The sequence below is a fragment of the Ranitomeya variabilis genome, chromosome 5 (assembly GCF_051348905.1).
Source record: "Ranitomeya variabilis isolate aRanVar5 chromosome 5, aRanVar5.hap1, whole genome shotgun sequence".
NCBI classification, from domain to species: Eukaryota; Metazoa; Chordata; class Amphibia; order Anura; family Dendrobatidae; genus Ranitomeya; species Ranitomeya variabilis.
Window position 1 is genome coordinate 11,877,209 of NC_135236.1, and position 18,457 is coordinate 11,895,665.

At 42.4% G+C, this 18,457-nt stretch overlaps 1 protein-coding gene across 1 annotated transcript; it reads right to left on the reverse strand.

The window, feature by feature from the left end:
• Positions 1-9,677: 9,677 nt before the first annotated feature.
• On the reverse strand, positions 9,678-17,730 carry LOC143774606 (olfactory receptor 5AR1-like). Its single transcript, XM_077262359.1, has 2 exons — positions 17,616-17,730; positions 9,678-10,683 (listed from the first exon to the last, which is right to left on the reverse strand). Exons 1-2 carry the CDS (start codon positions 17,728-17,730, stop codon positions 9,719-9,721), a joined length of 1,080 nt encoding a protein of 359 aa, XP_077118474.1. The 3' UTR covers positions 9,678-9,718.
• Between the last annotated feature and the right edge of the window lie 727 nt (positions 17,731-18,457).

Consider the following 18,457-nt stretch of genomic DNA (forward strand, 5'->3'; position numbering starts at 1 on the left):
CGCTCCCAGCAGGTTGAGTGGCAGGTCCTTTACACCACAAACTGGGACAGGATAGAGTGTCCTGGCTGAGTGCACACGCTCAGTGGCTTTGTAAGCTGAGAATGTCTGACTTGACCATCAATGCCCATGCGAGACACAGAGGATTCTGATAGGCAGGTGGGATCAGTGAGTTCCACAGGTGTCATCACACTTCTGGCTGCACCACTTTGGATCTGACAACGCGATCCACTTTAAGGGTAATTTGAGGTAATGGTCCTGCAGATGAAGTTTTACATGTCAGGAGCATAGTGTCTTGCGGGCCTGGCTTGCTTGCCTCTGTCCTATGGACAGGGTACTTCACTGCTTTCTGCACTTCCTCCTTGACCTGTTTCTCTGGACCAACTCTTGGATTGCATGGGTCCAGTCTCTTCGGGGGCGTGGGTGCCCTGCACTGGTTCTGGAATTGGCCAAACTTGCCACAGATGTAACTCTTGACACTTCTTCTGTCTTTGTAGGGTGGTTGCGCTTCCAGGTTAGTGGTCACCATGAGAGGGGTGTCTTCTGCACTCCTCGTTGGGACTCGGTCCCTTTTGGCTACTGTGGACAATGGCATGATGGGCACTGTAGCGGCAGCGGGGTCCGGCCTGCTGATTGAAGCTGCGGTGGTAAGATGGGGCTTGCAGGTGCATTCATGGCGAGGCCCGGGGGTGCCATGAGACCGGTGGCTGCATCCAACCCAAGGTCTTGGGGCATTACAGGGGCTGTGGCTGCATCTTCCATCACTTCTTCCCCCTGCTCCAACATAGCTTCTCCCCTTTGCTAACCTTATTGAGGTCGGTGTCTCCTCTCTGGAGTCTGCAGCGGTTCTTCCGGTGTGTTGATCGGCACTTTGCAGCATCTTCACCTCTGGCTTCCCTTCTGGTGTTCTCTGCAGCATGGCACCCTTTTCCTTCTTTGCGCTCTTTTGTGGTGCTATAATGGTGGCAATTTTGGTGACAATCGGCAATAAACAGTCTCCTAGGTGCACATAAAACATTTTTTCTGGGTCAGTCCACTGCTATTGACCTGTTCTCAGGCCTAGCCACTATCAGTGGTTTCCTAATTGGGGCTGTCTCAGTCCATGCACAAAGGCCTGTGCTAACATTTGCCTGTGTATCTGGTCATGAATGGTGAAGCCCAAGTCTTGGAATACTTGCATTACTCCATTACTCTGCCATGAAACTTCTTCACAGACTCTGTCCTTTCCTGACTCATGTCATATCTTGTCCTGCCAATCTGCCTTTGGCCCACTCTCTGAGCTGTTCAATTAGCTGTGGCCCTGACTCCCAAGCGTGTACGTCTAATTCTGCTGGAAATTTGAATTGTTCCTTCATGATTGGCCAGAGTGCATCACCTGCTTCTATTTTCATTCATGGCCCAGAGATCATTCCAGCTGGCTGCATATGTTTTCTGCTTCTGCTACTTTCTTCGGTAAAATGGCATGGGATGCATCCCTGGATCTGGAAGATTGTCACCTGACTTGGGGTGGAGTGCACATAGTGTAATGGTGGTGCCTCTATCTGCCCCTGCATTCTCGGTGCCTGTGGGTTTCTTTTCCTAGTGCTGGACAGCATGTATGATGTTCCCTCTTCATCTTCATCAGAGGAATAGTTGTGATGGCTTGTACTGGGGTCATACACTGGCTGATTTTGGACTTAGAAGTTGCTTTTTTATGTGAGGATGTCTCCCCCCTTGCTGAAGCTATGATGGATTAGGCTTAGGCCTTGTTCATACGATCCTTTTTTCCCTGCGGATTTTTCAGGTCCTGATTTGTGAAAACCGCAGTGCAAAACCTGTGGTGGTTTTCACTGCGGTTTTCAGTCCTTTTTCTTCTGCGGATTCCACTGCGGGTCTCCAGCTTCTTTTTCCTATTGGTGCAGGTGGAAAACAGCAGCGGAATCCGCAGAAAGAATTGACATGGTACTTCTTTTTTTCCGCAGAAAATCAGCGGGGATTTTCCGGCGGAAAAAAGGATCGTGGGAACAGCGTTTTTTTTTTCCATTGGGTAATATTGTACTGTACCCTGCATGGAAAAAGGATGCGGATCCGCAGCTGCAAATCCGCTGCGGATCCGCAGTAAAAACCGCATCGTGTGAACATAGCCTTATAGTTTCATGTTGGTGTGAATGTAGGCAGCTCTGACTGGTGCTGAAGTTGTACATTATCAATACATGGTGATATCAGTCCTCCCCCCTCTGCACCCAGGGCTGAGCTGTCTGCTACCTGATGTGTCTGGGGCTGCCCACTGTAGGGGGGGGCTTTCACCTACTTTCCCCGATATCACAAATGGCAATGGCTGGTTTGTGCCAGGGGCATAGAAAGGGGAACCTTGTGCTGTAAGCACCATATTGTTTGAATTGGGCGTTGGCCCAGCTGGCAACGAAGAGGAAAAAAGAGGAAGAAGAAGGAGGAGGGGTTGATGAGTGAGACAAAGGAATAGTAGGAGGGGAGAGAGAATGTGGACAAGAGGGAGGAAGGAGAAGATGGGAGGTGTGGAAGAGAGAGAGAGGGAGGAGAAGAGAGGAGTGGAGAAGGAGGGGAGAGAGAGGGTGAGGAGAGATGGGTGTGGAGAAGGAAAAGAAGGAGGAGAAAGGTCTGGTGGGGGAGTGGAGAAGGAGGGAGGAGAAGATGGAGGGTATGGAGGAGAGAGATAGAGAGGGGGAGAGAGAGAAGAGAAAAGTGTGGAGGAAGAGGAGAGGAAAGGAGAGAGAGAAGAATGGGGAGAGAAAAGACTGACAGAGAAAAAGGAGGATAGAGGAGAACAACAAGAATAATAGAGAGGAGCAATTATGCCTTCTCCCTGTAGGGAGAGACGGGGCGCGCCACATACTATGCAAAAATAAGTACCTACTGCGCAGATTCTCCCGTCTCATACCCACAAAAATCACTTCCTGGTTTGCTCACATAACTTTCTGTACCACCTAAACGATGTAAGCTCTGCTGCCACTTCATACCATGTATTAGTATTCAGCAATCTAACATCAGCTAACTTCCCTTATTTTCCTTTCTACGTCATGCCACTCCGCAGCTTTAAGTCTGCCATTCTAATGAATTTCATGTACTTTATACCTTCCAAAATCTTCACATACTTAACACCTTCGTGTTCTGCCACTATCTAGGGGCTGTTTGCTCATCAGGAAATAAAAGACTCTCCTGTCGCTTGGCCACTTTATTCCCCATGGCAAAAGCAAAAAATGAAAAACACACAAAAATGAAAAAAACGGTACTAAAAAAAAACTTCTAAAAATGAGTACATAAAACTCTAAGAAAAACCCAAAACGATAAGAAAAACCGTCAAAAACTTAGTTCACAACCAAAAACTCAAAATTTTGATACAAAAGGAAGGAAAAAAAACTTTTTTCCCCCAAAAAAGTAAAAAGGTAAAGAGATTGAAGATTGAGGAAAACTTAATTTAAAAAATTTAACAATGCCGCAAAAAGAAAAAGACCCTTTAAGAGAGTAAAAAAAAAAAATTAAAATTAAAACGGCTTTTCTCTTCTCCTTTTTTCTTTTAGAATCTCTGCGCTCAAATACACTCAGAGACACACTTCCTCTTTTTACAGTGGGGCAAAAAAGTATTTAGTCAGTCAGCAATAGTGCAAGTTCCACCACTTAAAAAGATGAGAGGCGTCTGTAATTTACATCATAGGTAGACCTCAACTATGGGAGACATACTGAGAAAAAAAAATCCAGAAAATCACATTGTCTGTTTTTTTATCATTTTATTTGCATTTTATGGTGGAAAATAAGTATTTGGTCAGAAACAAACAATCCAGATTTCTGGCTCTCACAGACCTGTAACTTCTTCTTTAAGAGTCTCCTCTTTCCTCCACTCATTACCTGTAGTAATGGCACCTGTTTAAACTTGTTATCAGTATAAAAAGACACCTGTGCACACCCTCAAACAGTCTGACTCCAAACTCCACTATGGTGAAGACCAAAGAGCTGTCAAAGGACACCAGAAACAAAATTGTAGCCCTGCACCAGGCTGGGAAGACTGAATCTGCAATAGCCAACCAGCTTGGAGTGAAGAAATCAACAGTGGGAGCAATAATTAGAAAATGGAAGACATTCAAGACCACTGATAATCTCCCTCGATCTGGGGCTCCACGCAAAATCCCACCCCGTGGGGTCAGAATGATCACAAGAACGGTGAGCAAAAATCCCAGAACCACGCGGGGGGACCTAGTGAATGAACTGCAGAGAGCTGGGACCAATGTAACAAGGCCTACCATAAGTAACACACTACGCCACCATGGACTCAGATCCTGCAGTGCCAGACATGTCCCACTGCTTAAGCCAGTACATGTCCGGGCCCATCTGAAGTTTGCTAGAGAGCATTTGGATGATCCAGAGGAGTTTTGGGAGAATGTCCTATGGTCTGATGAAACCAAACTGGAACTGTTTGGTAGAAACACAACTTGTCGTGTTTGGAGGAAAAAGAATACTGAGTTGCATCCATCAAACACCATACCTACTGTAAAGCATGGTGGTGGAAACATCATGCTTTGGGACTGTTTCTCTGCAAAGGGGCCAGGACGACTGATCCGGGTACATGAAAGAATGAATGAGGCCATCTATCGTGAGATTTTGAGTGCAAACCTCCTTCCATCAGCAAGGGCATTGAAGTTGAAACGTGGCTGGGTCTTTCAACATGACAATGATCCAAAGCACACCGCCAGAGCAACGAAGGAGTGGCTTCGTAAGAAGCATTTCAAGGTCCTGGAGTGGCCTAGCCAGTCTCCAGATCTCAACCCTATAGAAAACCTTTGGAGGGAGTTGAAAGTCCGTGTTGCCAACCGAAAAGCCAAAAACATTACTGCTCTAGAGGAGATCTGCATGGAGGAATGGGCCAAAATACCAACAACAGTGTGTGGCAACCTTGTGAAGACTTACAGAAAACGTTTGACCTCTGTCATTGCCAACAAAGGATATTTTACAAAGTATTGAGATGAAACTTTGTTTCTGACCAAATACTTATTTTCCACCATAAAATGCAAATAAAATGATAAAAAAAACAGACAATGTGATTTTCTGGATTTTTTTTTCTCAGTTTGTCTCCCATAGTTGAGGTCTACCTATGATGTAAATTACAGACGCCTCTCATCTTTTAAGTGGTGGAACTTGCACTATTGCTGACTGACTAAATACTTTTTTGCCCCACTGTATATGCCGCTGTATCCAATATCATTAAAATAACGTATCTGAAAACACGTATGTCGCACCAAAAATGATAGATACAATTTAATTTCACTTCTTCTTTAAATAGCTACACATAGCCAGCATTGCAGCTGAAAACAGTCAGGGAAAAAAACCCAGATGTGACAGTGTGATTTACAATGCATCTCTGCTTCAGCAGCTGAAAAAAGAGGAAGTTCAAGAGAGAAGGAAAAAAAACCCAAAACTTTCTTTTACTATTTCATGCTTCTTAAAGAAGCAACACTTGACAGACAGAAACAGAAACAGACAATCCGAGAGATGCCCTTTTAAATTCTGTGACACGTGCAGGTTGCACTGGGAACAGACTACTGCCAATCGCACTGGACGCACCTGCGCCCGGGCCGCCTGAGTGAGTGAGAAGCACAACAAGCGGGAAATCTACCACCCCGGTCCGGACGTCCTAACTGGATCGCCGGCACTACGGGAATCTGCAGTAGCCCTCTAAGTTATCACTACCCGTGCCTGGAACATGGGACTGCCCCAGGACTACCTGTCCTTCCTATGCACGGGAATCCTGCAATAACTTATCGAGCGATTTGACCTCCTGCAGTCTGTTACCCAGCCACCAAAAACAAGTCACTTTTCCTTCCTCTCCCGGATTTTACACAAACACAGAACACATACACGGCACACAGCAGACACCTCCCAGGGTTAGGATTCGGCTCCGGACTTTTTACACTACCTGGGAATTGGTGACCACACCTGACCGGCAAGAGGCATAGACAAGGACTGGGCACAGGGGACTTTCAGGTAAGATGATAACATTTTCTTACCTTACTTATGGAGCTGCGCAGTCTCCTGCCCCTGTGCCAAGGCCACGGCCACAACCTCCTTCTCTCCGGTCAGTAGTGGGTCCCCGTGTGCGTTTCATCCGTGCCTCGCTGTTGGGGGCCATTATGTTATGGAAATATTTGGGTTGGATAAATTTATCCCTCTGTGTGTGCTGCGGCCGCTCCCAATTAGACTGAGTATTTTGAGCGCTCAAAGGAATGAGACTGCAACACCATTGTGTCAGAACAACATTCCATCAATACAGGTACTTTATTGTACATACATAGTTTTATATTTTCACATAGAAAGGAGTGGTTAGGGGTTGTTAGGGGTGGTTAGTTAATTACCATATTGTCTAGCTCCTCTGTCATTGGTTATCTAAACATATATGGAATATTGTGATTAATGCTCATATGACTGCTGACCAAGCAAGTAAAATGTAGCTCTCTGCATGTAGGACAGAGTTGAGACATTTGATCAGCAGTTAATACATCTGACACTATTCCGTTTTTTGGGATGGAAAACCCCATATGATCTGTCTGGGTTATATCAGTTCGTGTCAGCCATTTTAAACCATTGATTATAATGTATATATTAGCTGTGAGCATATAAGTATATATTTGATTATAGAGGAGTATACATGCAAGTGAGATCTACATGATATATATATTTCTATCACAGTGAGGACTGAATAGGCCGACCCACATATTGCAGGCCTCAGGCACAGATAATAATATATTTTTTGGATTATAAGACGCTCCGGATTATAAGATGCACCCCTAATTTTCGTGAGAAAAATAGTAAAAAAACTTTTTTTAATAACATGGTGGTGCTTCTTATAATCCATGCATCTTATTGCTTACCAGGGGTGGTGGCTGCAGTGAAGTGAGGTCCCAGGGTCGTTGTTGGAGGATGCAAGAATGGAGCGTTGCAGCAGGCTGGGATGAGGGGGTGTTCCGATGTGTGGTACGCCACTGCGGGTGTCCCAGTGGTGGTGCTGCGCTGTGTCCCGGTGGCGGAGGTGCGCTGTGTCCCATTGGCATTGCTGTTCTGTGTCCATGGTGACAGTGCGGTGCTGCACTGTGTCCCCAGTGGGGATGTGGTGCTGCACTATGTCCCCGATGCTGCGGAGGGCTCTGCCGACATTTTGTGAAATGTCCATTCCTTCTATGGTTTTCTGTGCGGCAGTAGACGCCGAGAAAATGGCTGCCAGGAGGGGCGCTGGAAAAATTCTCAAGTTTCCCATTGACTTCCATTACACTCATTACTCGGGTCGAGCACCTGAGCATTACAATTTGCTCGACTCGAGTAACGAGCATCTGAGCTCATCGCTAGTTATTAACAAAAATTCTTTCAGATGGTGATGAGTGTAATCCATTTATTAAATAAAATATATTGCCTATAAAACCACATTTTCCAAGAACCTTAAGTGGGAAACTCCAATGGACCCAATCGAAAAAAAATCCAAAGTTTGCTAAAAAAAAATTTGTGCCATTTTCCGATACCCATAGCTTCTCCATTTTTCATGATCTCGGGTTGGGTGAGGGCTTATTTTTTTGTGTGGCAAACTGTTGTTTTTAATGATACCCTTTTTGTGCAGAAACGATCTCTTGATCGCCCATTATTGCATTTTAATGCAATGTTGCGGCATCCAAAAAAACGTAATTCTGGCGTTTTTTACGCTTTTTCTCATTATGCCGTCTAGTGATCGGGTAAATTCTTTTTTTATATTGATAGAACGGGAGATTCTGAACGCGGCGATACAAAATTTGATTTTTTTTTTTATTGTTTTAATTTGAATGTGGCGAAAGGGGGGTGATTTGAACTTTTATATTTTTTTATATTTTTAAAAACATTGTTCCACATAATTGAGTGAATCCATAATTTTTCCCCTCTGCTTGATCTAAAAAAGTAACCATTACTGACTACCACATTTTTTGTTCTTGATTTCTTTTAGTGTTTCTTAAAGCCGGAAAGTTGCCATTTGAAATGACTTTAGTTTTGTGCCGTGTCTGTGATCTGCTTTTTTTTACTACAAAATTAAACAACTGAATGAACATCCTCCAAGGCCGGTGATTCCATCATTTTAGCCAGGGGTTGTAGTAGTTCAATAAGGTATTTTCTATCTCTTTTTCATATTTAGTGCAAGGGATTTAAGTCTATCCTAAAAATGTGTGTATTCCACCAAGGATGAGTTCAGACATCTGAATACATCAACAAAATATCTTCGTTAGCTAGCCATGGATCAAGCATCTGGCAAAGTTGCCTTGATTTAGTCGAAGTATCAAGGATACCGCTGGGCACAACGTTAAAGTCACCAAATATCACCAAGTCACCTTTTGATGTTCATAAATTATCTTTAATACTTTATTCAAAAAGGTGATCTGACCTTTATTTGGAGCGTGTCCATTTACTAATTTACTACTGAAAAAAATCCCACAGAAACAGTAATCTAACATACACTAAGGAACAAGTAAACCACCTCCCCACAGTTTCGGAGGATCCTGCTGAAATAAAAGTCTCCATTGGGGTCGAGAGATGGAAAACATTTTAATCATTGCTCCTAAAGGAGAATTGTAATCTACAACAGGATTGGTTGAGATAGTCTGAATTATGTAGAACCTACATTCAAGTCAGAAAATATTTTTAGTCCTTCTTCAGGACCCACAATAGGAGTCATTTTCCCCAATGCATTAGCCGAATTGTGGTGGGGAATCTCCAACAATAGGATATGTTCTTTTGTCTAAGAATTTGCACAATTTTCTAGAAGGATTTTCCTTTAATTAGGGTCTCTTTTGAAAAATCTGTGTGCACTTTGAGAGTTTAATTTTTTTTTTTTGCCATTCTCGCAAATTGAAGTAAAAATTATTTGAATTTGGTGGGATTTGTAAATTTCATGTCATTTGATTCAAAGTTGATCCACAGCAGATTGTTTTGATAATCTCTAGTGGCTAATGCCCGCATTCTCCACCAATTTGTTAAGAAAGAATAAGGGTAAGTTCACACTGGGTGTTTTTTCAGCATTTTTTTCTGCAGCAAAACCTGATTTCTTGGCAGGAAAGAAGCTGCAGAATGAAAGGCATGTTTTCCTAGTTTTTTCTGCTTAGTTTTTTGCTGTGGTTTTGGCATGCTCAATTTGTCTCTCATGCATAAAGTTTAGAAGTCCTATTCTATTGAATCAGATTTTGACACAAAAAAACACAGCAAAACCTGATACAAGCGTTTATCAGCGTTTTCTCACCACCCATTCAATTCAATGAGTGAAAAACGCTGAAAGAAGTGACATGCCCTATGTCCACAAAAAAAAAAAAAACAAAGCACAAAATACTGACGGAAAAAAAAAGGCTCTGTGCATGAGATTTCTGAAATCTCATAGACTTTTCTGGTACTGTAAAAACCCAGCTGAAACATTACATAAAAAGGCATAAAAATGCTGCAAAAATGCCTAGTGTGAACTTAGCCTAAATCTATATTCTCAGGATTACATGCGTTTTAAAGTTTATTTAAAAGTAATATTACAGTAAAATAAAGAGTTTAAGAAAAGAGTACGGAAAGAAAGATGAAAAGAAGCATGGTCAAAATTAAATCTCTGCATGCTGCCATTCTATGGACTCCTGATCTGGCCACATTCCTTGCAGTCTTTCTTTTTTACTTGTCTTTTTCGCTGTAGCCTCATTTCTAAATAAACTTCTAATCTCGTGAAACCACTTTACAAATTGTTTTCTTTTTTACATTTTTTTATACAGTTTGCTATTAGCTTCTGAACTGATGATATGATGGACCTTTTGACATCTTGGTTCCTCAGACTATATATAAAGGGATTTAGCATTGGTATCACTGCTGTGTAGAAAACAGAAGCTATCTTGTCTTGCATGGACAAGACACTGGAAGGAGGATGCAGGTAGGTGAGGAATACAGTCCCAAAGTACATAGCAACACATATGAGATGAGATGAGCAAGTGCTGAAGGCTTTCTTCCTGCCCTCGGCTGAGGACATGCGTGAAATGGAGAGGATGACTAAAACGTATGACAGTAGTATAATCGTCAACATACCCATACCCAAAGTACTTATTATAAAGAAAATGATTATGTCACAAGTAGATGTAGCTGAGCAGGACAATCTGAGGACCAGAGGAGCATCACAAAAAAAGTGGTGAATTAGGTTGAACCCACAAAATTGAAGACTGAAAACGCAAGCAGTTTGTACAAAGGACTGGAAAAAGCCAACAGAGAAGGAAAGAAGAACAAGACATAGACATTTCTTCTTAGTCATTATAGAGACATAATGTAGAGGATGGCAGATGGCAACAAAACGGTCATAGGACATAGTGGAGAGAAGAAGGGAGTCTATGGAGGCCAGAGCGGCATAGAAGAAGAACTGGAGAGCACAACCTTCAAAAGAGATAGTCTTCTTCAAAGACATAAGGTCTAAAAACATCTTAGGGGTTATGGTAGAAGAATAGAAGATGTCCACCAATGAGAGGTAACTGAGGAAGTAATACATCGGGTTATGGAGGTTTGAGGATCTGTGAACAATAGCCACCAGGCCAAGGTTTGTGAATATGGTGGCAAGATAGATGACAATGAATAATGCGAAGAGGAAAGTTTTCAGTCTGTCATCATCAGTCAGTCCAGAAAATACAAACACGGCCACTTGTGTCTTATTGGAGACGTCTGTGGGGACAGAAATATAAAGATATATAAAATATAACCAAAAACGAGAACCTAATCCTAGGAAGCAAATGTCCTGCATTGTGTATATTGTTCCTGAAATCCTAAATATGTTCTTCAGGATTGCAGTCACCAAAACTCTTTTGAGTTGTTTTTTTTCCTCATGGCCCCAATTTTTTCGCACTTCTTGCTTTTTATAAGGTATTGCTTTTGAGATTAACGTGTTGAATCTGTTCTCATTAAAACCTGAAAAGAATTGAACCTGTCACCTCCAGATATGCTATTGTCCTGTAGATATACCTGTAGCTACAGTGATAGTCTGCAGGTACATGGTATTCACATACTGAAAAGAGGGTTTCCTGCAACAGTGGCTTCAGGGAGAAAAATACGTTTTCTTCCCCCCTGCAGCCTCTTACTTTCAGGCATTGGGGTGGATACCGCTAATTATACTGTGAGTGCGCTGTAATCACTCTCCAGCACATTGACTGACAGCCAGCTGAACATATATGCTGCGGAGCCGGCTTTCAATCAAGGTGCAGGGGAGTGAAAATTGATTTGTTTGTTCTTTTTGCCATCCATGGTGTTCATGACATCCTTCTTCACCTCCACGTTTTGAAAGCTTCAATTCTGATTTTCACTTCAAATGACTTTGCTGTAAATTGAATTTCTTGTCCAAATTCAGGTAACCACTGAGTTAGAATATCAGCAGATTGATTCATCATTAAAAACCTCTCAAAATTACATTGAAAAATTTGCTTGGAGTGGTTGTCATCTTGAAGTATTTGACCATTATGAAAAGTACAAGATGGACCTTGGAATGTGGTCTTGATCGACGAGTAGTGATCTCAAAATGGTGGTCTTCTTCAGAGGTTTGACTGTAGCCTTGCAACCATCCATAAAGAGCTAGGTGGTCTCACTGGGCTCGGTGAATTTAGTGGCTTATGAAAAAGTGGTGTTAAAAAACAGGAGTTGAAAGTATGATTACAATCTTGAAAGTTCTTATTTCTTCTCTACAATTATTCTTGACTGATAATGGATAGCAGGATTGGAGGTGTTGTTCAATGCATAGTCTACCGTCTGCCATAAGTATGCAGAGCTGGAGTTCTCGGGTAGTTACTGAGGTGTCAGATATGAGCATGTTGCTCACCTGGATGCTCGGATTGGAAATCTGCAAGAGCAAAATGCAAGGCTGCGGGCAACTGATCATCTGGAGAAGGAGCATGCTGCCCAATGAGCAAGCAATGAATGGTGTTGCCCAAAGTTCAGAGCTGAGGCTGCTATTATTCATTAATGACATAGAAGATTGGATTTATAGTGTGATTTCTGGTTTTGCAGATGACACCAAGCTATGTGGTATAAGGCAGTCTATGAAAAATGTTCATAACCTCAAAGCACACTGGAAGAAATTGAATGTTTGGACATCCACGTGTCATATCAGGCTCATTGTGGATAAAAGTTCAGTCAGGCATCCGGCTACTAATAATCTTGGGTCACTATATGTTCTATGTGTAGTAAAATTAGAAGAGTCACTTGCAAAGAAGGATCTGGGTGGGAAAATGTATAAAATTCTGAATGTTATAAAGGTAAATATTCTGAATGTTGATCCAGTCGATTGATCAGGAGGGGAAATTCTCAGATTGGTTCATGCATTATGGTTTTACCTTTAGCCCTCACTTTATTTGATATCCACTCCCATTCCTTGGTTGAACTTGATGGACACGTGTCTTTTTCACACTGCATTAACCATGTAGCTATGTAAGTATATGTCATTGTTTAACTTCTTTTACGCTTGCACTTGTGCAGTAGAGGATTCTTTGAAGCCTCAGCTCCTTGCAATAATAAGGGTTCTTGTAAAAGATAGTTACACATAGTCATATAGTTTAACCCCTTCATGACCTAGCCTACTTTGACCTTAATGACCTGGCCATTTTTTGCAATTCTGCCCAGTGTCCTTTATGAGGTAATAACTCAGGAACGCTTCAACGGATCCTAGCGGTTCTGAAACTGACATATTGGGCTTCATGTTAGTAGTAAATTTTTGCGTTTATTTGTGAAAAAATAAAAATTTGGCAAAAAATTTGAAAATTTCACAATTTTCAAATATTGAATTTTTATTCTGATAAACCAGAGAGTTATGTGACACAATTTGGTTAATAAATAACATTTCCCACATGTCTACTTTACAGTAGCACAATTTTGGAAACAATTGTTTTTTTGTTAGGAAGTTATAAGGGTTAAAATTTGACCAGCGATTTCTCATTTTTACAACAAAATTTGCAAAACCATTTTTTTTAGGGACCACCTCACATTTGAAGTCAGTTTGAGGGGTCTATATGGCTGAAAATACCCAAAAGTGACACCATTCTAAAAACTGCACCCCTCAAGGTGCTCAAAACCACATTCAAGAAGTTTATTAACCCTTTAGGTGTTTCACAGCAGCAGAAGCAACATGGAAGGAAAAAATGAACATTTAACTATTTAGTCACAAAAATGATCGTTTAGCAACATTTTTTTTAATTTTCCCAAGGGTAAAAGGAGAAAGTGGACCCCGAAAGTTGTTGTCCAATTTGTCCTGAGTATGCCGATACCCCATATGTGGGGGGGAACCACTGTTTGGGCGCACGGCAAGGCTCGGAAGGGAAGGAGCGCCATTTAACTTTTTGAATGGAAAATTAGCTCCAATCGTTAGCAGACACCATGTCGCGTTTGGAGAGCCCCTGTGTGCCTAAACATTGGAGCTCCCCCACAAGTGACCCCATTTTGGAAACTAGACATCCCACGTAACTAATCTAGATGTGTGGTGAGCACTTTTTATCTCCAAATGCTTCACAGAAGTTTATAACGCAGAGCCGTGAAAATAAAAAATCATTTTTTTTTCTCAAAAATGATTTTTTTGTCTGCAATTTTTTTGTTTTCTCAAGGGTAACAGGAGGAATTGGCCACCTAAAGTTGTTGTCCAGTTTGTCCTGAGTGCGATGGTACCCCATATGTGGGGGTAAACCACTATTTGGGCACACGTCACGGCTCGTAAGGGAAGTAGTGACATTTTGGAATGCAGACATTGATGGAATGGTCTGCGGGTGTTATGTTATGTTTGCAGAGCCCCTGATGTGCCTAAACAGTAGAAGCCCCCAACCAGTGACCCCATTTTAGAAACTAGACCCCGTAAGGAACTAATCTAGATGTGTGGTGAGCACTTTTTACCCCCAAGTGCTTCACAGAAGTTTATACCGCAGAGCCATAAAAATAAAAAATATTTTTTTTCCTCAAAAATTATTTTTTAGCCCACATTTTTTATTTTCTCAAGGGTAACAGGAGAAACTGGACCCCAAAAGTTGTTGCCCAGTTTGTTCTGAGTACGCTGATACCCCATAGGTGGGGGTAAACCACTATTTGGGCACACATCGGGGCTCGAAAGGGAAGTAGTGACGTTTTGAAATGCAGACTTTGATGGAATGGTCTGTGGGCGTCATGTTATGTTTGCAGAGCCCCTGATGTGCCTAAACAGTAGAAAACCCGCACAAGTGACCCCATTTTGGAAAATAGAACCCCCAAGGAACTTATCTAGATCTGTGGTGAGCACTTTGAACTCCTAAGTGCTTCACAGAATTTTATAACGTAGAGCCATGAAAATAAAAAATCTTTTTTTCCCCACAAAAATAAATTTTTAGCCCCCAATTTTTTATTTTCCCAAGTGTAACAGGAGAAAAAAGACCCCCAGAGTTGTTGTGCAATTGTTCCTGAGTATGCTTATGCCCCATATGTTTATGTAAACCACTGTTTGGGCGCACGTAGGGGCTCAGAAGGGAGGGAGCACCATTTGACTTTTTGAACGCAAGATTGGCTGGAATCAATGGTGGTGTCATGTCGCGTTTGGGACCCCCTGATGTGCCTAAACAGTGGAAACCCCTCAATTCTAAAGGTACCTTCACAAGAAATGACTTTGTAACGATATCGCTAGTGATCCGTGACGTTGCAGCGTCCTGGCTAGCGATATCGTTGTGTTTGACACGCAGCAGCGATCAGGATCCTGCTGTGATGTCGCTGGTCGCTGAATAAAGTTCAGAACTTTACTTGGTCGTCAGATCGCCGTGTATCGTTGTGTTTGACAGCAAAAGCAACGATACCAGCGATGTTTTACACTGGTAACCAGGGTAAACATCGGGTTACTAAGCGCAGGGCCGCGCTTAGTAACCCGATGTTTACCCTGGTTACCAGTGTAAAAATGTAAAAAAAACAAACAGTACATACTTACATTCGCATCCCCCGCCGTCTGCTTCCCACACTGACTGAGTGCCGCAAAGTGAAAGTGAAAGCACAGCACAGCGGTGACGTCACCGCTGTGCCCTGCTACTGCCGGCGCTCAGTCAGTCAGTCAGTGCAGGAAGCGGACGCCGGGGGACGCGAATGTAAGTATGTACTGTTTTTTTTTTTTACATTTTACGCTGGTAACCAGGGTAAACATCGGGTTACTAAGCGCGGCCCTGCGCTTAGCAACCCGATGTTTACCCTGGTTACCCGGGGACCTCGGCATCGTTGGTCGCTGGAGAGCGGTCTGTGTGACAGCTCTCCAGCGATCAAACAGCGACGCTGCAGCGATCGGCATCGTTGTCGCTATCGCTGCAGCGTCGCTTCGTGTGAAGGTACCTTTAGACAAAAGAACATATCCTATCGTTGGAGATTTCCCACCACAATTCGGCTAATGCATCGGGGAAAATGACTCCTATTGTGAGTCCTGAAGAAGGACTAAAAATATTTTCTGACTTGAATGTAGGTTCTACATAATTCAGACTATCTCAACCAATCCTGTTGTAGATTACAATTCTCCTTTAGGAGCAATGATTAAAATGTTTTCCATCTCTCGACCCCAATGGAGACTTTTATTTCAGCAGGATCCTCCGAAACTGTGGGGAAGTGGTTTACTTGTTCCTTAGTGTATGTTAGATTACTGTTTCAGTGGGATTTTTTTCAGTAGTAAATTAGTAAATGGACACGCTCCAAATAAAGGTCAGATCACCTTTTTGAATAAAGTATTAAAGATAATTCATGAACATCAAAAGGTGATTTGGTGATATTTGGTGACTTTAACGTTGTGCCCAGCGGTATCCTTGATACTTCGACTAAATCAAGGCAACTTTGCCAGATGCTTGATCCATGGCTAGCTAACGAAGATATTTTGTCGATGTATTCAGATGTCTGAACTCATCCTTGGTGGAATACACAGATTTTTACGATAGACAAAAATCCCTTGTCCTAAATATGAAAAAGAGATAGAAAATACCTTATTGAACTACTACAACCCCTGGCTAATGCGAATTAGTGTGGATTTTTCGGCACCGTTTTTGAAAAATCCGCAGGTAAACTGCACTGCATTTTACCTGCGGATTTCCTACTTTTTTTGTCAGAATTTCACCTGCGGTTTTACACCTGCAGATTCCTATTGAGGAGCAGGTGTAAAACGCTGCGGAATCCGCACAAAGAATTGACATGCTGTGGGAAATACAACTCAGCGTTTCTGCGTGGTATTTTCCACACCATGGGCACAGCGGATTTATTTTTCCATAGGTTTACATGGTACTGTACAACGCATGGAAAACTGCTGCAAATCTGCAGCAGCCAGTTCGCTGCAGATCCGCAGCCAAATCTTCACTGTGTACACGTACCCCAATTCCAATCCTAACCCTAATTCTAACCCTATTTCTAACCCCAACCCTAATTCTAACCCTAATTGTAACCCTAACCCTAATTATAACCCTAACCATAATTCTAACCCTAGCACTAATTATAACCCTAACCCTAATTATAACCCTAACATTATAACCCTAACCCTAGTGGAAAAATAGAAATAAATATATTTTATTTATTTTATTATTTTCCCTACTTGTGGGGGTGAAAAAGGGGGGGGGGGGGTTATTTACTATTTTTTTTATTTTGATCACTGTGATACGTCCTATCACAGTGATCAAAATGTACCTCGGGAATTAATGAATCCGGCGGCTGGCAGATTCGGTGGGCGCACTGTGCATGCGCCCGCCATTTTAGAAGATGGTGACACCCATCGCTAAAGATGCATCGGGAGGGACGCCAAAACTTGGGAGGCACAGAGGGGGTGAGATCGGACAGCGGGGGACGGAGGACAGGACGGGGCGCGGAGGACAGGACGGGGGGGTGGAGGACAGGCTGGGGAGAGCAGGGCTGACGGCGGCGGCAGATCGCCGCTGTCAGTCGGTGGTGGGGGTGGATAAGGGTCTCCAGCCGTGGCCGATGATATTGCAGCATCGGCCATGGCTGGATTGTAATATTTCAGCACGTTTCACTGGTCAAATATTACAAATTGCTCTGATTGGCTGTTTCACTTTCAACAGCCAATCAGAGTGATCATAGCCACGCGGGGGAAAAGCCACCACCCCTGGGCTGAAGTACCACTCCCCCTGTCCCTGCAGGTCGGGTGAAATTACAGTTAACCCTTTCACCTGATCTGCAGGAACGCGATCATTCTGTGATGCAGCATATGCGTCACAGGTCAGATTGGCACTGACTTTCATGACGCATACGCTGTGTCACAGGTGGTTAAAGAAGATAAATGTCCATCAATTTCTAGCGAGAGATGGAAAAGGAGAAAAGGAAGTGGCACATGAACAATCACAATGCATGATCCAGGCCACACGAATGACATCATCTTTCCTTACTGATCACAATTGTCGATGGACCAAACAACAAAACCCATGAAGTCTAGTAAACAAGATCACATGAAGTTTCCTATGAAGCAGATTATTTGCAGTGGGAAACATCTCAGGGAGTCTATTGGATGTTTCTGATGATCTGGCATCATTACCTCTGTTGGTTCCACTGTATCTCAGTTCATCTCGTTCAATCAGGTCCAACTATTATAAGATTCTATAAACAATCTGATGTCTTATGACCTTTTGTTTTACAATTTCTTGGTCTGTCATCCACCATCCACTTATTGGGTTTAATAATCTGGTTGCTTTTGATCTCAGTGATTATCTGTGGAAAGTTGACTTTGGGTCCCTTATGCACCATTGCCATCGTACATCTGTATTGAGGCCAATGTTCTTCGGCTCATCCAATCGGGATTGTAAAGCTCTAGTAATGTGAGGGGCTATGAAGGAAGTATGGAAGGGGACTTTTCGGAACAGATGTAACAGAACAGGACTATACACTCTTACCTTTTTTGTCTTGTGTGTTTTTCATTTTTTTCTTACATAAAGTCAGGGCTCTAGGTTATTTCCTACATTATTTCATGGACCGGAAAACATCACAACGATTATTGCTACATGCAATATGGGATCCAATGTTCATGCCAAATGTAATATATTACTGTTATGCAAATAATCTGAATAAATCATAATCAATGTCATAAACAGCTCACAGAAAAAAATCATTTGAAAAAAATGAATCAATCTTGGAATTTAAAGACAATTTTAGAAAGATCTAGTGCAGGATGACTAGGACTTCTGGGAATGGTTCAGGAAAGGTCGACCTCATCACTTGCCTTGTTTGTCTCGTATCTGTATTGTATGGCTTCAGTATACAGAGATGTAAATCCTCAGCTCTTTATCTTCACCTCAACTACCCCAGGAGGATGATTCTGCAGAGATCTCAGGGCTGTGAGATTAGTACCTTCTTCTTCCATATCTATAGGGAATTTATCATATTAATTATCAAACCTACCTCAGAAGATTTATCTCCATGGATTCTTGGGTCAATTATGCTAAATATAAAAGAATAAGTCCATATTGAGATCGGACAATGA